The 22227-nt window shown below is 38.3% G+C and overlaps 1 protein-coding gene across 1 annotated transcript; it reads left to right on the plus strand.

Annotated features, from left to right (window-relative positions):
- Positions 1 to 11549: 11549 nt before the first annotated feature.
- On the plus strand, positions 11550 to 22021 carry LOC110066145 (gamma-aminobutyric acid receptor subunit beta-2-like). The gene is made up of 9 exons (XM_089285309.1): positions 11550 to 11726; positions 14093 to 14178; positions 15532 to 15599; positions 16498 to 16715; positions 17468 to 17550; positions 18472 to 18618; positions 19105 to 19319; positions 20102 to 20314; positions 20912 to 22021. Exons 1-9 carry the CDS (start codon positions 11659 to 11661, stop codon positions 21188 to 21190), a joined length of 1377 nt encoding a protein of 458 aa, XP_089141435.1. The 5' UTR covers positions 11550 to 11658; the 3' UTR covers positions 21191 to 22021.
- The last annotated feature ends 206 nt before the right edge of the window (positions 22022 to 22227 follow it).

Here is a 22227-nt window from a genome sequence, read left to right on the forward strand (position 1 = left end):
CGACCGATGATTTCCGGCTAAAAAATAAAATCGGCCGATTTTTATCTCCCAAGCAGAGGTTACCGAATACTATTTAAAAATGAATTTCTTTTGTTTCAGCTTCGCTTTAAACCAAAAATATAGAGCCACAAACTTTTTCCGTCTGATAGCAGCAAAATCAGGCCGAAAATAAGCCCCCGCAAAAAACTGTTCAGAAATTACTATCGCAACGCAAAATAATGAGAAAACTACACAGTGTTGAAGAAAAAGGCCTTTTAATGCAATATCATTCGATAAACATCAAAAACCTGCCGAAGCGATTAACAAATAACGTTTCAAATAATGCATACTAAATTAGATGGAGCGTTGGAGCTGATTTTAAAATAATTATTTCTCAAAAGTTCAACGCTTTTGAAAGCAATCACAGTGGTGAATCAGACATTGGAGGGATATACATCACGTTTCTGGAAAAACATTTTTCGGCCAAGGTATATTGACTTTGTACAAAGCGTTCAAAGTTACCGTGTTTACCGTTATCCTGCTACTTCGGCGAAAAACTTCTCTTTTGCCAATACGGCCGTGGATAGCGTGGTAAACGCCACCTTAAACCTTGCTAGGCATTCAAAGACCATCCTGAGTAGAAGAACGTAGAATTAAAAGAGAAAGGAAGATGAAAAATACGCAGAAAAAGAAAATAACTCGAAATTACCATCTGCTAACGAAAGTTGAATCTGGAAAATGTCGTGGCGTGACAGCGGCCATTGACGTCATTTGTCACGTCAAGTCGCACGAGCGTGGGAAAACGAGTCTGCAATGTCCTTCGGGTGGTCAGCGGCTAGGGATCCAGTCGTGACCCCATAACTCAGATCACGCTGCGGCCAAAACGGTGTGGCGGTTGGGGAAGTACTTGTTTTTCAGTGAACATCATTTGTGAAAAATAACATAACATTGTTCCACTAAACGTTTTCTGGCCGGGAAAAATTGTTTTCCTATTTGTGCATTCGTTTGGATTCCGCCGCTATTTATACAAATGACGTCAATGGCCGCTGTCACGCCACGACATTTTCCAGATTCAACTTTCGTTAGCAGATGGTAATTTCGAGTTTTTATTTTCTTTTTCTGCGTATTTTTCATCTTTCTTTCTCTTTTAATTCTACGCCCTTCTACTTAGGATGGTCTTTGCCTGCCTAGCAAGGTTTAAAGTGGCATTTACCACGCTATCCACGGCCGTATTGGCAAAAGAGAAGTTTTTCGCCGAAGTAGCAGGATAACGGTAAACACGGTAACTTTGAACGCTTTGTACAAAGTCAATATACCTTGGCCGAAAAATGTTTTTCCAGAAACGTGATGTATATCCCTCCAATGTCTGATTCACCACTGTGATTGCTTTCAAAAGCGTTGAACTTTTGAGAAATAATTATTTTAAAATCAGCTCCAACGCTCCATCTAATTTAGTATGCATTATTTGAAACGTTATTTGTTAATCGCTTCGGCAGGTTTTTGATGTTTATCGAATGATATTGCATTAAAAGGCCTTTTTCTTCAACACTGTGTAGTTTTCTCATTATTTTGCGTTGCGATAGTAATTTCTGAACAGTTTTTTGCGGGGGCTTATTTTCGGCCTGATTTTGCTGCTATCAGACGGAAAAAGTTTGTGGCTCTATATTTTTGGTTTAAAGCGAAGCTGAAACAAAAGAAATTCATTTTTAAATAGTATTCGGTAACCTCTGCTTGGCAGATAAAAATCGGCCGATTTTATTTTTTAGCCGGAAATCATCGGTCGTTTCTTAGGCGCAGGGCCTCTTAATAGGGGTTGGCCGCTTAATTTTTTCACTATCGGGTTATAAATTTCTTAGCAAACACGGAGTCAATTCAAGACAATCATGATAAACGTCATTCTCGGAGACCCAAATGGGTCTTCGCCCGAACTTTTTTCTCACCCGTTTAGACTTTTCCCCGCTCCCACTAACTGCCCGTGGATAATGATTGTCTTGAATTGACTCCATGTTCACTAAGAAATTTATAACCCGATAGTGAAAAAATATTCAAGGTACACCAACCTCTATTAAGCGGCCAACCCCTATTAAGTGGCCACCTCCCATTTCCCCGAGGGTAGCCCACTGTATTATATGTAAACCAAAAATAATTGCACAGCGCGAAAAGACCTAATTGTAGGTCCGAGTTTAGCGTTACAGTATTTACGCAGGGCATGTAGGTAGCGGTGGTCTAGTAAAAGATGACAACACGGGCAATGGTTAACTATTCATTCTTTTCATTGCTTAATTTAATCTCTTCCTACTCAACAAGATTGTGTGCTCCCTGTGGTTCGGAGCCTTACGGAGCCTTACGTATTAGGATAGAAATTGCCCTACCCTTACCCCGTAAAATGGGATGACAGCATTGCGTGACGAACAAATAAGGAACCGCTGCAAGCAAGGATTCAAGCAACAATAGATCAAACGATGATCAATCGTAATATTTTGGTGTAGTGCAAACCAAGCAACTATCTACAAATCACTTAGCCGTTTTTGACTTAGATGCAGTGATGATCATATGTGTCGAAAGTGGGTCATTTCGACCATTAAATAAGTTGACAGTTGGCGATGTACATCGGACTTTGTGAAAACAAAAGCAAATTTCTGCTTTATGTGCGACGAATGGTGACATAAACACGTCAAATGGGCTTTTGGACCTGCCTTTTACGGCAAATAAGATTAGAACATGTCGAAATTATCAGCTCTGTGTCTATTTCAACTTAATATAGCTCAAGATATGTGGCGCGTGCTAAAAATATATGTCTAACCCGTAGATTGAAATTTGACGACGGATGGTCAAATATCTGCATATTTAACGAACTTTAAAAAGCTCTCGCGCCGCTCACAATCATTTGCCCAAAGAAATTTTTATAGGAATCTGTAGACCATCCTTCTGCGATTCAACCACCAGAAGCTTAACCCATTTGAAGGTTTCGTACATGGTGAAAATCAATTATTTTTACGAAGTACTTTTAAGTGAATGAAATACATGTCTTCGAAATTTAAATATTTTGCACCCCAGAAAAACCGCAACATTCCCTAAAATCAACCCAGTACACAACTAAACATTGCGCAAAAATATTTGAGTGTTTTAAAGACGGAAGAATGATGTGGTTTTGCATGCGAGGCTCCCAAACTTGTTGAATAAAATGGTGCGTCAAATGACGATTTTAACGGAATTTGGTAATCTGCATATTTCTTTGAAATAAAAGGATATCTTGCCAAAGAAACTATCCAGTAGTTTTTGTCATGCCCTAGCCTATTTACCATAGGAATATGAGCGAAATCGAATTTTCGACCCTTGCCGAGTTTTTTTCCATATTTATGGACAGGAGCTCTTAACAGCAAAATCTTCGGGCACTTTCCCGGCGCTTCTGGGTTCTAACGCGATATCAGCGGTAAGGTAAGCTGTATTTCATCGCTGTATCCAGGCACCACCATTATGATAAAAATATTTTTGTTTCTACCGTACGAAATACCTGCAAAACGAAGAATGGTTGCTAAGGAACGATTCCGCCCTTCCACTTTACTCGCAACGCTTTTGGTGCCAAGTGGCTGCATTTGATGAACCAGCTTACATCGCGTAGGTTCTTTTATCATTTATCTCCTTCCAAAAGCAGCAAATGCTTGGCATTTCAGTTTTCCATAATTATAGAGTAGGGCATGCGGAGATATGCTGGCTGCGTGTCAGCTAAACGAAGCACGAGTAGGTAATGAATGATAACGAGCTTTTTGAATCAAGGTATCCTCAAAAGAAATACACGTGCGAACCGATGAAATAAGTCCTCTACAAAATTTGATGTCCTCAGTTGCATAAAATGAAAAAGAAAAAGCCACGTCAAATGTTTAAAGCCAGGGATATCAAAGACTGAATTTTCTTTTTAAATAAATAAGTTCTTAAAATAAAAATGCAAATTTTACTTACGTGTGCCAAAGGTATAATTCTCGTATTAAGTATAGGGTATCACTTCTGAATCACCTTTTCCAGGCAATACATGTATTTGCGTTTTGAAAATGAGAGTTTTATTTTATTGTGAAACAGTCTAGACAAACCTTGATTAATAATTCAGTTAGTAGCACCTCTCACTGAGTTTGTTTTATTGGCTTTATCTTCTTCGCATAAATATTCTAAAACAACGTCTGCAGTCGAAAAAACACTTCAAAGGACAAAACAACAATAACATACGTTTGGATGAAATTTACACTTTCAGCTAACCCTGAAGATTGCAGATCTAAGTCCAGGTCACCGTTATGATTTAAATCGATGTTGCCCGCACTGACCTAACTGAGTTTAATGACGGGATTTAATTTCATGACTGCAAATGGCATGTATCTTGGAACGAATCAAAAAACGCTAGAAAGCAGAAAACGCCGACCAGTTTCATAATGATACACGATATCTAGCTCATTTAGTTTCAATCATGTAAATTGTTTTGTCAAGCATAAATGAACTCGTTACAGCACTGTCTCGCAGTGTAGATTACAACCCCTAGAAACCTTTGTTGTCATGAATCCCCTCTTGTTATTATCATGGAAATTTGTGAATTGTTTCGCAATTGTTTTCAAGCACCAAGCGACTTTGTTCTGTTATTTTTTTTTAGTACATCATCAACTTTTATTATTGTGTGCGCTAAAATAATATTTGAAATCCTCTTGCACAAATTTGTCCCCAGGAAAGCTACGTTAATTGTATAAATACAAATTTGTAGGCACTCAAGAATCGTCATTCATTGATTTACACTTAGCTTTCAAAACCCACAAGCTGTGAAATGGACTGTTGAAAATGCTTTATTTACACTTTGTCGTAGAAATGCATGTCTTTATTGTGTGTATTGATTATATAGCCAAACACCATAAATTAAAAGCCGAGTGTAGTTTAATCTTGAAAACCTTCCCTCCCCCTCCCCCTGGAATGCGGTCCATTTTGCACAACACCAACAGAGGTACCTGTTGGAAATGTTGACTCAAATTCTAAACCATTGATTGCCATCAATTTATTGTAACGTTCGGGATATTTTGCTAATACAAGGTGATGTCCTGTTTCCAGTGAATTAAATAGATAAATAAACCAAACTTGCAATAACAGCTATGATGGTTTTTATAGTCAAATATTTACAATGCGGTTTACTACGTGGCAACATTGGAAGAAAAGCAATTTTTTGAAAATCCACTAATATCAGTAGAGTAGTATTTTAAAGTAGTATTTGTGCCAAGAAAAACTGTCCTGATTAACGGTCGACCTATGGCCTCACTCAAGACCTCGCAGACTATGGTTTCCATACACATGCTGTACCGTCCTTAATTGAGGCAAATAACATGGTAATATTCATGTGACTGGAAGAGTTGGAATCCCGGGTTGGAATGTAGCCAAGGCGCGCGGTGGCGAGGAACATAGAGTGTTGATTTGAGAACGTGACGGTCTTACATGTATTTGGTTTTACTTGCGCTATGAGAGGAGACGATGGTGATGATGTTGTTTTATGACACGTTGCTGACTACTCTTGCAAAACGTTTCGATTGAGTTTAGGTCGTAAAGAGATGTCCACTGCAAGACCAACGAATTAACAATGATGAAGATTTAAAGACCTGCAAGGCATCAGAATCTAAAATAAGCATAGGCTTACATATGCAGTTGAAGCAAGTCAGGTTAACAAACACCATCTGACGCTAAATCGGTAAGGTTATAACAGTAGCTAAAAGCTTCATGTTTTATTTCGGTAGCGTAACTTTTTCTTTAAAAAAAAATGTAATGAAACGAAAAGGCCCGCCTTATTCAAAGCGAACTACTTTAGTGTTCACATTTACGGTAACCAGCGATTCCAGCGGAGTTTCCGGCACGCCAATGCGGTCAAAAAACATACCAGGTAAAAATATTGTCATTTATTCCAGACACTTCAACTCCAACAACTGTATCCGTTCATTAAAACTGCAAATTCCATCGCTGACAGGCAAAATTATTATTTCGTTTTCTTTTCTTCATTTTATTGCCCGTCTATTAGTATTTGGGTATGTGAGAATTACTTTTCATATGATTATCATTTTGCAATAATTTTTCGGGCGTCGATAAAACCAGGAACATGGAACATTCCGGAACATCCCGGAACATTCCATAATTCCGGGATATTCCATGTTCCTGGTTTTATCGACGGCCTAATTTTTCTATAAGTTTACGTTATTTTCTGGCTTTCTAAGAAGATAGCCCGTGAAATATAAACACACAGACTTAATGACGTGATATGACGTAACAGGACGTCAAGACAATCAGTATATAATTATAAGTTTTCTACTGTAGGCATTACTTTGGTTTTGGCTTGACTACGGTTTGAGATTGGCTGAGTATAGTCTAATTGGTAATAAGCTGGTTTGAAGTTGGTTTTATGACACTCAATTAAAAGCCGCTCTTAATAAAATTGTACCGAAAGTCAAAATATCAGGCAGATTTTTCGGGCCTGCCATCCCTCCTCAGTGCTAAGTTTTGAATGAGGATACACCATCGAAAAAACAAACAATAGCACGCGTAACTCTGAGTAAGACAGCGTTAAAATTATAGTGAATTGATGGACTGTCCGCGAAGACCAAAAAGAGTCGCCGGTGTGGAGAGGTAGCCGTTAGTGGTGGAGGTTCGACTTATTTACAAATTATAACTTTGAACTATCCACACTGTGCCAGGCAGTCCATGAATCCATTTGGGACACCGAAATTTGTTAATATATCACAGCCCGAGGGGGTTCAGATCCATTACCCCTCCCCCGCTTTGTACCGTGGTGGGAAGATGAGTTTGCGTGAGCCTTCGAGCCTTTGGCATTTTATACTTGCACCTGACTTGTAGTTCGGTCGTCTTAAGGTACACAACAAACTATCTGACTCGAAAGTATAAGAAAAAAAAAGTTACACAAAATGTAATATTTTGCATACGGCTTCCACGGCGGCCTCTTGTGTCAACAAGGAATGGGTTGGCCCTGGTAAATCAATTAATTTCATGTATTTAATTAAACGAAAAATCCCTATCAACTGAATGCTACATTATTGAAAGTTTGGCTGCATACCCCTACAAGGAAATTTCCAAGAAGGTGAAAAACAAAGCTAACATTACAAGGGAAAAACAAAGCAAACACTAGGAGCCATCGTTCAGATGCAAAGTGTTGACTTAAACAGCGTGTTGTCTTTGATCTTTTCATAATTTTCGAGCTCGGTCTTGATAGACCTTGAAACCACAGCCGACAAGAAAATTGTTTCTTTTGAAGCAGATGCTCAAGTGGCCTGCTGTGCTGCCGGAGGCGTCATTATAAAGACATTACCAGCAGTTCAGGCTGTCTGCGACACAGGCAAATGCTTAACGGACCACGAGGGTGCCTATAGGTTGTGACATAGGCTCAGCGTGACATTCGATATTATTGAGTTCGTCACCTCCGATTTCAATTGAAATAAAGCTATCAGGAATTTTCAACGAACGGTTACTTAATCGGTTACAAAAAATAGGTTCGGATTTTGCCTTAGTTTCTTTGTCGATTTGCCAAGTTTTATTTTTACAATTGTCCTGCAGATTGTGTCTGAGACGTTATAGCCTTCTGCTTAATGAAACACAAGAAAATTGAACTGGAACAGATCGACTAATCTATGATTTATTTATGTTATTTAACAAGATATATTTGACTGTCATGGAGTAAGAACCGTCATGGAGTAAGAACCGACATTGTTACATCTCGTCAAGAAACAGGTATTTAAATTCGACACTACATGTTCATATAATTAGGACTGAAATAATGAACTTTATGCAGTTGTGTGAATTCGTTCTACACTGGAATTGGCATATGAATCTCAAAACAGTTCTGATTTTATAATAACGAAAGCAATTTCTGTTTTTTTTTTTTTTCCTTGTAGATACGAGAACATCTATATTCAATAGCCTTTCTCGCGCATTGCAATTTGCATTTCTATATAAAAAAGGACATTTCTCAATGTTGAATTGAAACTTCATAATCAATTAAAGCAACTTTTCGCAGAACCGCTAAAACATTTTAAAAGATATAGCAATATATTCTTCAATTTTGTTCATTTTACCTACCAGTCCATCTAATAACTGACTTCAATCATGATTTTACACGGTGCAGCAGTTAAGATTCTTCAATCTACTTTTTTCTCATTTAAATTTACAAACCCCGAGAAGAGTTGCAACACAAACAATTATTATAATACTAGAAGCATTTACAATTAAGTATCTGGCCAGTTGGAGTTAAAATATACCCCGTCGGGCAAAGTGCCATCTTAGGTGAAATGGGATTTTGCTTTGCGATGTCGCGCGTAAAAGCATAAAACATTAACAAGGTTAACATTTTATTTGTCGGACTTTTAAACCTGGATATGGCGTTTTTTATCGGTAATAATTCTAAAATAATAATAAAACGGATTCCATCAATTTAATGATGTATTTTTCGAATCGCGAAAAGAGAGAAAAACTTGATGGTTAAAGTTTTATTTTTCTTCATCACAATACCCACAGCAGGGGGGAAAATGCCGTCAGGTTGCGCAATTACACGGTAAGATTCATTGAAAAACTCAGACATGAAATATTAATGATATTAACATGTTTTCCTGTACTTTTAAAATCAGACCATCATTTTAGAATGAGCACAAGGGGAACTGTTTACTGCTTGCATACACACTTTTTTCAAGTCTTGAACGAAGTTACACAGGACGTTGAGTGATATATCAAACACGAAAGACCCTGTTTGACCACATATCCAAACCAACCGAGAAGAGAGTTGAAAATACGACGAGTAGCCGAGTATTTTTGACGAATTTTGAGATGTTCAGAATTGTGGTGAGACACTGTGTTGATTGTTCGATATATCTTCTCAATCAAAACAAAAACAAATGAGAAAACGAAAAAATGTAGGATCGTAAAAATGCATGCTAATAAAGATAAGATATCCAAGCACCGTCACGATCATCATTTTGAATAAACCTGATGAGTATTTAATGATTTTGCGAAAAAAAAAAAGCATAAAGGCTATTACCAATATATCGCCATTTTTACCAACAGTTTGGTGTACTTTTTAACGTCATTTTGCAAAGAAGAAAATATCGTCAAAGAGCAAAATTCTTAGTGAGGAAGAAAAATGCCAGAAATTTTTTTTTGCTAGCGATAAAATCTTGCCAATGATTAGAAGTCAAAGTATTGAAACCGATTTTACACAGCATCATAACTTCTCAAACTCATTAATAATTTATCAAGTTTAAAAAACAAAAATGAAATCGTGACTGTGGCGATGTTTGTTTCAAGTCGTATTTTCCCAAGTATTGTTGTTATTATTTTGCTCAAGTGAACTGAACACTGGGAATAAACCAGTTCGACTTTACCTCCCGTCTCGACTAGCTAATGCTACCCGTCGAGTATGTGAATTTTTTTCCAACCTACTTTATTGTTTTCATTCTTTTATACTGTTAAGTTTGGGCTTTTTGTTTGCATGGATGAAATTTTCCTTGTTGCTGTTGTAAAAAAAAAAACAAAAACAAAAACAAACAATGACGTCACTTCCGCTTCCTCCCACTGCGTTAATTTTCTAAAACGACAAATGTAAACTGGCGGCCGCTGGCGGTGAAAAATGAATGGCTACACTGCGTGGGTTGATGTTTTAACATTACCTGTTGCAAAGCCATTTTTACTTTTCTTTCTTTATGCACTTCAGTGGCTTGATGATTAGGTTAAGTATGTCAAGCTAGTAAAGTATAAAGGAAGACAAGTAAATTTGATTCAACAATAGGTGGTGTCGTTGAAAAAGGTTTTGGTCCTTAATCGTGGTAAAGAACAATAATAATTAGCAGTAATCGTTTATCTCTCACGATGTGGTCACTTGCATCACTTCTGATGTAGATCGCGAAGTTTCAACTGCGGAATTCTAGTTATTATCTGGGTCTTCAACAGATGAACGACAAAAGTGAAACAAAGAGTAAGTTATTTTTGCCCCGGTAAAAATATAAACAGTACATTAATCCTTTAGGGTGTCTAGTAACCCAATCAGATTACTCGCCCTCATTGCCTATTCGCTAACAGCAACTCGCGCTCGTAGTGTAATTGTTAATTAACAACCAAGACTTACGTGCGTAGGCCTATTAATCAAGTTTGCTTCCAAAGGAATTTCACAAGGTTTTTACTTTAATCTTGAACACAAGGAAAGTGTTCTGTAGCTAATTCTATTTTTGTCGCTCTCCAAGATCTGTTAAAAACCGGCATTAAATTAACGCGAAGCTAAGAGTGTCGATGGAGACCATGCACTAACCATTAGCAAAAATTATCCCATTTTAATTGATTTCACCTAACTAATATTTATTTTATAGTAGCCTTTTTATTCGTTATTACAAAGGAAACCTGAGAAACAGGTTAAAAAATGGGCTGTATTTTTTTTTAGTCCTGGGTTCTAGCTGTGTAAGCCTGCTTGTCGGCGTTTCGTTCATCCATAGATATGATGGAGGGTGACCGCATAAGATATACGGTGAAATACATACATACAACATACATAATTCGTCGGTAGATTGGTTACTTAGATATAAGGACCCAGCTGCATTCTAAAATGTTGATAGAATCATCCAAGCATATTTTGTCTATGTCAGTTCCCAGATATTTTGCCGGTTTACAAAGAGCCCTGAACTTTGGCTGCGCAACATGAAAACTATAGCAATGCCTGCATGCGATAAAACCGGATTCTTGCTTGATCGGTAGATAAGTAATAATGACATGTTGAAAAAAAAAAAAAAAAAATTAAAATTTTTACATTTATCAGACATGCAATCGATCAGTGGTTTAATAGATCTTAGTTACGGCCCGTTAAAATATTAATAACCGTGCAGAATAGTTGCTGGTACATAAAGGTGTTTGTTTTGAATGACAAGAGAGGATTGAAATGAGAATCGTAAAATAGAAACAACAGTATTTTCGGGCCTGCTGTGCGGCCCCGTTCTTAAGTCGCAGTGAAAACTGCTTCGGGCTTTTTACGTTGAAAGTTCCGTTTTAGAAATAGCTCACGGAAGGAAAATCTTTTGATTGTCGGCTTGTTACGGAACGGCGAGTGGGAGTGCAAAAATGTAAAAACTTAAATTAAGGCTAAAAGCACTGAAAGAAAAATACAAGATCGACGATGAAGCTTACAATCTGTCAAGATATCTCAAGATATCTTAGTAATGCGTTGTTGTTCAATAATTTATATAATGTAATTACGCTGCGGAGAGTACAAAGAAAAGAATCTCTCTTGCAGAAATCAAAATTTTTGACACCATCACAGTTAAACAACATTATTATTAACTGTCTGACTTCAGGCACACATGTATTCTTGTACCTATTGCCTGCAGTTCAATAAAATGCTGGTGCCTCCATGTTTTGTTATTTGTGTTAAGGCGTTAATTTGCTTACACGATTTTGGTATCGCGGTTTCATTTTTCCATAAATAATTGAATAATGAAATCTCATCGAGCATCTTTATTCTTATTGGCGTTTGTGGTACCTTCTGATTTATATTTAATGTAATTTGGTAAAATATAAAGCCTCAGCTTAGCCTAAACTTTGAAGTCTTCAAGAGATCTCTTTACAACAACTTGTAACCTGTGATATACCAAAACTGATAACCTTGTTCTTCTATAAAGGTGCACAATGGAAAACCTCGATGGCTTTGGCTTGAGAGTTCTGTTCGTCGGGTTTCTTTGCCTTGCCAGCGCTAGGTAAGTTAAATTTAATACACTCTTTTGTTAGCTTAATTATTAGGCGCTGTTTTGATTTTCCGAAGTACGATGGTGGATTGAACAAAGTACGTTTAACAGCTTTAGTGATGGGCGCTGGTTTTTACGTACGGAGCTGATGATTAAATTTGACTTCATTCTCAGCTTCAGTGTTGTGGTTTGTCCTTAAGCTATGCAGGCATATATAGGGGCCTTAATAAATAACTCTCGATTAGTTAAAAGAAACTTTATGGGCGAAAATACACAAGAATCCTGCAGGCAAAATATCTCATAACACATGATGGCCCCCCAGGTGAGGCATTTAACGTTCTCTAAAGAACAAAGCCATTGCAAAAAAGACAAGAAATTTTATCATGAAAGTTAGTACATCAAAGCTGCAACAAAGAGCTGATTTGCATCTTAATTTGCTTAAAGTTCAGTAGAAAATGCGATCATAAATAAATCAACCAGATCGTCTGACCGACTGCCGTGGGCAAATTTAAATGTTGATGTTAAGTTTGGCAGAAGGCCTACGCACCTTTCTCCCACACCCAACACAAAACCTGATAAAACGATTCCAATATTTTTGCTCCGTCATTCAGGTATCCAGCATTGCTGGATGGAAATGTTAGGGCTCCGTCCACACTACCGTGACGCCGGAGGAATTTGAGGCTAACAAAACAATCACAACAACTGGTTTTGAGTTTGAGGAAAACTCGGTCAGGGAAATCACATAAAGATCGTGACGCCATTGTTTTTGAAAAGCTCCGTTTTTACGTGTTTTCCGTCCACACGAAAACGAAAGGCCGGACGTTGCCTAAAATAGTGTAGGTATCTCGTGCTCTCATATCTGAGTCAGTTGACTGTGTTTGCACGAAAGTTAGTTCAAGTACTGCCTGTTCCAATTTTTGGAAAAGCCCTCATATTGGGAAGACTTCAGTATCTTGCGTTCGTTAGGTCGCAAAAGGTTTGAAATTTCTAGATATCATCTGTTGTTTTCTAATTCAGAGTAATTCAAAGACTTCCCTCAACTAATTTCTTCCACGACTTGTTAGTTTGCATAACACTCAAGATAGGCTTTTCTGGTACAAATATGCTAACGAACTAAATAGTGGCAACTTGAAGATGTGAAAGATGTTTCAAAATTTCACCAAGCCAAAGTATCCCATCGCTGACATACTAGATAAAACAATTATAATTCTCGTCATAGAATATTCCAAGAACAAATGAAAACATAGACTATGAAAACTACCTGGCCAAGCCCCTTTTCTATTGGAAAGTCGTGAAGATAAAATGTGAGAATAAAATCAAGAGCGAGTTTCCTGACAATTGAGAATCGTTTTCAATATTTCTGTCTCGCATATGAATACGGTGAAATCCGTTTTCGCTCAAAGCAAACCAAAAGAAACCAACTACAAACGATCATCCACTCTTTTTTATCTTATTAGTTTTATAATTTCAGAATACCAAAACAAGAAACAGAAAAAATCCACAAACAGACAAAACCCCGAATACGTGCTCACTTATCTCGATCACAATTATTACGATCTAGCTGATCTCATAACATCATTCTTATCAATATTTTTGCTATTTTATGATTGGAGTCGACTCAGAATCTGATATAAACCTGAGATTGCATCTTTTTATTCTGCATTCTTTGAATTTTCCATATAAAGCCCTCAAAAAATATAGATAAATAAATAAATAAATAAATAAATAAATAAAACGTTCAAATGTTGCTGTTTAGAATGGTCAATTTGCTTAGCTACACTTAGCTAGTTCACAGGCATGCCACTTAAACTGAAAGAAACAAATAAATCAACTAAATATAGTAGGCTTAAAATCCCAAACTGGCGGAAGACAGACCAGTAGGCTATTTACAAGCATGACCGAGGAGTTGAACTAACCTCTACCGAGAAACAACTCCAGCTTAGTGGTCAGAGCGGGACTTAAACCCGCAACCTTCGGATTTCAAGTCCGGCGCCCTAACCACCCGTCCACGCTGCCCCCTGTAAAGGTGGTTAAAGTTAGAAGTTTTTGAAGAGAAGACTAAGTTTTCTCCAACCCCACGGACACTTTCCACTACCAACCAAACACAGGACGCTTTGAACATTGCTAGAAGTGTGCATGACGCATGTCATACACGGACCTTGTGCTAGTAAATGACCCGGTTCGGCAGAGTTTATTGTATTCCATTGGCTTAGGGTTCGACCGCTCCCCCCCCCTCCCCACCTCCCCCCCACATTGTGACCTAGTCTCAATAATGCTATACATTAAGCCATTAAGCTCACTCAAATAAACCTGAGGCCATGCCAGTTGTTACCAACACCTCAATTTTAATGATTTTTTTTCTCTTTTGCAAACAACAGGGGAAGAAATAAGACTGTGTCCGAAATTCTCGACGAGCTTTTAATGAAGGGACGTTACGATTCAAGATTAAGACCTCATTATGAAGGTTAGTTTCTTGAATATGTTTTCATTTTGTTCATTGGCTTTTATTTTATTTACTATCTCTAAACGAAGGAAGTCTATTAGGAGTAGGTTACAATGCTTGAACTCAGAAACTTTTGCTTATTTAGCTTTGTTTTGTTTGAAACATTATTTTTTCATTGTTTAGTCGGTGGTTACCTTTACTTTATGATTTCATAATGAATTTGTTTCTCTCTTAGTCTACTCCTTTTTTCTTACATGAACAATCTACTTTCTGTTAACGCTTATGTCATCTCCGGAAAGTTCTGGCAAAATGCGGGGTTTTGATGGGGTATAACGGGAAGATAAGAATTGCATGGTGAAAATTTTAAATGCCAGCTGAGAAATTACGAGTTTTTACGTAATAGCCGAAAACTTAATGCACTGAAAATTTAAATGAGAGCTGAGAAAACCTAAAAAAATGTATCTGATATAAACTGAGACCCCAGCACCCCAATTTAAGGTCATTTCCCAGTATTGCATTGCGCATCCCTGCTGCGCATAATTTCACGCGTGATTAGCGCGCGCGCATTAAAAAATGGCGGCTTTTTCTTTACGGCTGGGCCTCGCCATAGAGGTGAATTGTCATTTTCTCGCAAACGAGTATGGTGACCTATCATTTTTTTTCTCTTGTTTTGAATTGAGTAGTAAATTTCTCCGTGCAAATTAAATATGGACCAATTCTCAGTGTAGAACAAAAAACAATCGTCGGAAACGTGAATTTAGCAAGTGATCGTGACTACAATCATGGTGCTATTATATATGGGTTACTGACCAAGTGTGAGGTCAAGATGGCTGGATATTGGCCAAGTTCTTTTTTTGCGCGTTTATGGACCGAGACGGAGTCGAGGTCCATAAACACGCAAAAAAAGAACGAGGCCAATATCCAGCCATCTTGGCCGAACAAGCTTGGTCAATAAAGGATTTATTATATGGCTTTCGGGGAAATTTTTCTTGCGGGACACGACGGGTAGTCCCGAGGGGGCAAGATAGCTCCATCTTGCCCGCTCGGGTAGCCAATCATAGCGCAGGATTTGATTCATCTTGCCCGCTCACGGAGCTAGCCATATAATAAAAGGATTTATTGGGTATAAACAAGGTGCTGTTGCTCATAAACGAACATGGGGACCCTCATTTTTATTTCAAAACTTAAGTTCCTGTAATATAAACAATCAATAGGCAAAGTTTCACAAAAATCTCAGAACAGGTTCTATTTCAGTGGAATGACCTTAAGACCCTCAAATCATGTCACGTAAACTGATTGAGCAACTAACAGTCATGCAAGAAAACTGTTTTTGAAATATCTGATTGATTGTTTGATTTATTGATTGATTGACAGGTGGGCCGGTGGAGGTGGCAGTAGGATTCTGGGTTCTCTCGATCGATACCATTAATGTTGTCGATATGGTAACTTATTAAAATATAATTCACGAATTACTCTGTAAAAAAAAAAAAAAAAAAAAAAAAAAAAAATCGATGTAAAAATCAGTGACATTAACTGTGGAAAACCAATCGCCACCAGGTTTACTTAGCACCTAAAAGGGTCTGAGAACTTCCGTCAGACTAGTTAGAGCATAAGATATTGAAAACCGTAAGGGTGATCAGGTTTAGCTGGAGATTGATATTTTCCGAAAAAAGCTAAAATCTAAGCAGGGAGAAATACATTATCAGCCAGTCTCTTTAGGCACTTGGAAGAAATTGGCTTTTTTGTATCAGATGGGTCAACGTGATCTTCCGAATATGCCCTGGTTCAAACGAGGCCAACATCTTGCATGCTACTGCGATAAAATGGGAGAAGTTAAATACCCTTTCATTTGTGAACGAGAGAGAATGTCGGGGGGCATGGTACTCCAATGAATGGGTTATATAGGTGTATGCCGAGGGATAGGGTATGGTTTTTAAGGTTCTTGATCCTTAAATAAGGCACAATTGTCGCCCCTGTTGGTATTGTGTTCCCGGTGTGGTCCTTAGTTAGGGTACCTAAATTGTATCAGCTAAAATGGCAGTGCGGAAATTCTCAGCTAAACGACAAAAAAATGGTCTGTTTAAAACTATCCGTAAATATTAAAGTTTTCCCGTTCACACCTTTCTTGGGTTTTGTTTTCCCTTGAATAGGGCGTCTATTTTTGGGTTTGTGCCTTCAATAGGGTATCAACTTTCGATTGCTTCATCCTTAAGTAGAGTCAGGGTTTAAGACCGTTCGCGGCACACACCTATCCAAAATGTATGGGAGTACCCTCCGTACCCCAACCCCGAAGCCGATGAAACCCTAAAAGACTTTTCTCGTTCTTTTTCTACTTAAAAGGACTTCAGCCTGGACATATTCTTTCGCCAAGCGTGGAAAGATGAACGTCTAGATCACGGGCTCAACAAAACCATGTTTCTTAGCAACTTTGTGATGGATCGCATCTGGATGCCTGACTCGTATTTTGTAAATGCAAAGCATGGCTCCTTTCACAAGGTCACTACCAACAACATGATGATAATGATCAGGCCAGGAGGGCTGGTCAACTATAACGCCAGGTGACGAACTCTAATTTCTCCTTACCTTGTCTGTAAGTTGATGGCGAGATCAGGAGAGAGAATACAGGAAATATAACTAACTACCTACGACTTCAAAGAAAAACCTCTAAACCTTTGCAATACGGCTAGCTCCGTGAGTCTGCAAGACGAACCAACGGTCCTGCGCTGTGATTTGCTACCCGAACGGGCAAGATTGCCGATAATATCCAGCCATCATGACCTCACGCTTGGCCAATAACCCATAGATTAGCCTGCATGGCAGGCCTAGAAGGGGAGGGAAAGGGTCAAAGGAGCGCGGGAGTTTTTTTCGCGCGCTCGTTTTTTCCCCTTTCCCTCCCCTTCGACGCCTGCCACGCAGACTATCCATAGATAAAAGCACAAGTGGCTGCGTCACGGGCAGTCTACACCGCCGGTGTACATCGTATCCATGTATCTCGTAATAGTTCCCTGCAAATATCTCACTTAAAGTCAAATTTCCTTGTACGAAAGATTGTACGAGCTTAGTGACCGAGTGGATGTACCATACAAGAAATACGTCAATGAAAGGGGTGGAGAATGGACCGATTTTAACCAGACTTGTGCAAAATGACCAAGAGCGAAGAATTTAGTCAACGTTGCCCCGTTCAACCCGACCTAACTCAGTCAAAAACGGTTTTTAGTCTATAACACCACATTTCTTTTATTTCTTTCTGTATTCATCTTAATAAACAAAAAGAAAAACAATACTGATAGAGAGTTATATATCTTTCTAGAATCACAATCAAAGCAGCATGTCCCATGGATCTCAGAAAGTTTCCTATGGACAGCCAGTTCTGTCCCTTGATAATTGAAAGCTGTAAGTATTGTTTGTTTTTTCTTTCTCAGTTGGAAGTTACAGCACTTTTCAGCAAGTAAAAGTCCTCAATATGCTTACGACTATGAACAAAGCTTTTCATATCTGCGTTAGAATCAGGTCACCCATGGAAAGAGGGAAATTTATCCCGTAGATATTATATTCGGCCCCGATTCATTTACTGAGAAGTCGCTAGGTGGTATCGCTGAAGATCCTCTAGTCAACTTGATATTATAGTGGCAAGTTCTGTTTAAGCCTCACAATTTAATGATCATAAAATTTAAGCCAATTTTTTAACTTCCTAGACACCTCAATACGAGACTTAATAATAAAGTAAAAATAATAAAAAAGCTGGCTACCACCGAGGAAGATTAGTCACATTATAGATACAACAAGCAACGACGCATTTTCCGCGAATTAATTAATAGCGATGATTATGATAATGGCGACGACAACGATGGTGATGATGGTGACAACAATGACCTTGTCGAAAATAACAGTGACGACGGGTTCTTCTCAAACTCATTAAAATAATGATTCATCAAGTTAAAAGGAAACACGACCATGACGGTGGCTGGATACCCTGATCTTAATTAGCATAGATTTTACCATTAATTTCTCCATTTTCTCCTTAGTTTTAGTTTCGATTGAGAAGATATATCAAACGCTCAAGACAATGTTTGACCAAATTTCCAAACACTGCGAGGTTCGTCAAAAATACGACGCTACGCGTCGCATTTTCAACTCCCTTCCCGATGTTTGGAAATGTGGTCAAACACGGTCTTTTGTGTTTGATATATTACGTGAAGATTACCTTATTAAGTGAGTGCGAAAGACGGCGGCAATGCTGTTGAAAAGAAAATGGCTTTGATAATGAGAATGACAATAACAATAACACTCACGTTGTGAATCTGCTCTCTACAGATGGATACAGCGAGGATCACATTACGTTCAAGTGGGAGAATGATCTCACAAATGGAATGTCGTTTGTTCCTAGTAGTACCAAAATGTTGCCTCAATACAGTTTAGTTAACCTGAGCCTCAGCAAGACTTTTAATAAGTACGTTGTCGGTGAGTACTGCAAACACTGAGATAAAATAAAACCGAAAACAACTCTTCATTTTCAAGTACTAGGAGCTTTTTCTAGACTACATGTACTCAATTATTGACATGCTGTAGAGAGGGGATCGTGTAGCTTCTGGCGATTCAAAATTAAAGTTTTTGGACTACTGATTTGAACGCTTAGTCACCCGCTTGGTAATCATTAAAAAATAGCTGAAGTTTTGTAAATCCAAGAGCCAATACAATCGACGTACACAATTTTACTGACGATAATCATTCTTAAATCATCCCACTCCGCGGTAACGTAGTTTCCAACATAGTGACCGCTAATGGCAACGGCCTCTCTATCAATCTTAGTACTCGAGAAAAATAGTAAGGGGATATCAAATCCCACCTCACACTTCCCATTGCCCTCTTTCCTCCTCCCCCTTCTCAAAAAAAAGTGCGATGGTATATTTCTCTTCCTTGTGTTAACGATTATTCAATTCTTACTAGGAAACTGGTCCGGTATAAAAGCGACATTTACTTTTGAACGGATGTCAAGTTATTTCTTTATCCACGTGTATGGACCATGCGCATTGATCGTCATCATCTCCTGGATCTCTTTCTTATTGCCTCGGAGTTCTCCTCCTGCGCGTATCACACTGGGGGTTACCTCTGTCCTAACTGTCGTCACCATTCTGAACATGCTCAACAACTCTATGCCAAAGGTACTCTAGATCTATTTTTAAAATGTTATTGTGATGTAATGATGTAGAAAAGTTCGAACATCCTTTCAGATCGACAGAAATTTTAGTATACCAAATTACCAAGGTTAAAAAACAAACAAACAAACAAAATAACAGACGAAATGATTATTTAATACAATGAGGAACAAGAATTCTGGAAAACTGCGACGGATTAGCAAAGACCCAGTTAGGCAAAATTTCTCAAGTTGCGCCATATCCAAACAAAGGAGCACTAGAATGCTAATCTGTAGCCTAATAATTAATAGGCTCAATTGTCAGCCGCTGTTTGGGAAAGTAGCCCCCTCGGGGACTGGACCGAAAGGAAAAGCGGAAATCGAGCCTAAATAATTAGTCACAAAAAACGTATTCTAACAATGCAACTTTTAACAACAAAATCAACAACAACAACTCAAGACTACATAAAACAACGAGTAAAACAACGATGAAGACTACACCAGCAGTTGTAGCAACAACAAAGAAGAACGAGAAAGAGAACAACAACAGTGAAAATACAAACGAACATAAACATAAAAACAACAATGCCAGACTTCTTACGAGTTTACCTCCGTTCAGGTTGCTAAACTGTTTGCCACACACACACAAAAAAACCCCAGAAAACTTCACCCTGGCGATCGCACTATACAAACAACTGATACCTTGGCATAAATGCTTTAGTATCAAACACGACAGTGGGTTTCCCGCTAGCCTGCGGCACAGCCGGTCGATCAATGTAATAGTGAATTTATATTGATTTTTCCTTGCAGGTGAACTACGTGAAAACTATCGATAAATACCTCATCGGATGTTTTCTGTTCGTGTTTGCCACTTTAGCAGAGTATTCCTTGGTGTTGTTTTTAGCTGCTAGGATGAAAAGATATCAAGAATCTGACGAGTATAAGAAGGAAACTTGCAAAAAGATAGACTTCGACATTGGCAGTGACAAGCCAGAGACCAACGGAAATGGCGTTGTAAACAGGGTTCGTATAATTATTTTAATAGCATTTTAAAAGGTAATGAAATCCACATTTGGGAACTTTTCTTAAGATTTATCTGAGAACAATAAAATATGACTTGTCATTGGCCAGGAATCTAGAGGTTTCCATGGAAATCATATTTTGGCAAGCATGAAATTACTTTTCTTTAAGAAAGAAAAGTTTGACTTTTCAACAGTAACTTTTAGCTTTTGAGTTACACTTGTTAACTCAAGAAATTATGATCTCTTGGTTATCTTTATCGGTATTGACAAGTGATGGTGTTCTAGCTCCGATGTCGGATCCAAGATGGCGGCTGTTCTATTTCAACGCCATGTGACGTCATATTTCATGTTATGTACCTCAAAAGGAAAAACGAAATTTTTTTAACGCGCTATAAATCCCCCAAGTTTAAGCTTTAATACTCTAAGAGTTACCGGAGCGAGGGCTTCAAAAGCTACCCCCCCCCCCCCACTCCCTCCTCAGCCCTAGCAGACAAAAAATGCCCTGTCTGAATAGGGTTTCAAAAAGGAAGTGGACTTGAGTGTTACGATATCTCTATTTTCTTATCTTCTTTCTTGTCGTTGCTGTTCCATTGCACAGAGATATAAACCAGAGAAGGTCTGCAGTACGCAGTTACAAATGATGGAGTTTACAAAAATGGAACAGGAGCTGATGATTAGCGATCCCAGTGAAGTCAAAATTTATCAAAACAAATGGCTGAATCTCAAAGAATGGCGAAAGCGTTTATACAAGGAAGAATCCATTTTGGCGGTTGACGAATTTTCTCTGATATTGTTCCCACTGAGTTTTGGTATATTTAACGCCATCTATTGGATTTCCGTTGTCAGCGAATCGCAATCTACGATCAAGGCTTCGTGAGCTCGTGGCATACGATCAAGATGGTGGAGCCATTCCTCGCACCCAAATTTCGATCTGGTAATGTGAAACGGCGTTGCAGAGCTATTTAATTAAGAGTCTATATTTATAAGTTATGGCCGTTCAAACTCCAAAATTTATTGGCTTTAGCAAAAAGAAACAGTTCGTTATGTGGATTTGATATAATACGTTTTACTTTATGGATCGATACCATTATGAAATCAATGTCTCATCTCTTAAAGTTAACAGCATGGCTTACCCCGAGGCGTGAAGGCACAGGTCATTGTTGCAAGAATCAACTTACTGGACAATGAATCTCTAACGACCAGGGAAGTTTACTCCAAACCGTTTATTTTCGCTCGACTTAGTAATCTTAGTAGAAAACAAATCAGGTCACTGGAACAGAATATCCGCAGTGAGAATTTCTCTACACTCCTTTTTCTTTCACGTACTGAGAGAGTTCCTTGTATCATCGAAAACTCCAGTAATTGGTCTATTGTTGACACCAGAGCTTATATTTGCTGAAAACGCAGATCTATATGAAAATTAACTTGTAGCCTCTCTGACTTTGATGACAGTCATCAAACTCTAAGATTTGATACTTACTACACAGTGTGTACGTATGTTCAAGGCGGGACATCACTAGAAATGGCCGCGAGGATTGTGGAGAGGTGCAGTTGGGAACAAATGGTAGAAGATTATGTTTGAACAGGTGAAAACAAAAGTTTGCCTTATATAAATGCATGGAATTGGGGAACTGTATGCATGCCCAGGGATTAAACGAAAGAAAAATCATCTTCCCTAATATTATCTCCCGTTAAAACGTTACGTTTTTATATAAAAAAAAATAATAATAATAATACTATCAACTTTTGTAGGCCTCGTCGATGAGTATTAATAAATTAAGGATAACCGCAAAGTAATCGCCACACGAATATCCTGCCGGTCGTCAGCACAGTCAATTCCTTTCCCGCCTGAAGGTCGTTCGAGATTCGACGTGATTAAAATTATTTCCAAAGTCAAGTCTCTGCTCTGTAGAG

The sequence above is a fragment of the Orbicella faveolata genome, unplaced genomic scaffold, assembly GCF_042242905.1.
Source record: "Orbicella faveolata isolate gen_17 unplaced genomic scaffold, um_ofav_v1 contig_13, whole genome shotgun sequence".
Lineage (NCBI taxonomy): Eukaryota > Metazoa > Cnidaria > Anthozoa > Scleractinia > Merulinidae > Orbicella > Orbicella faveolata.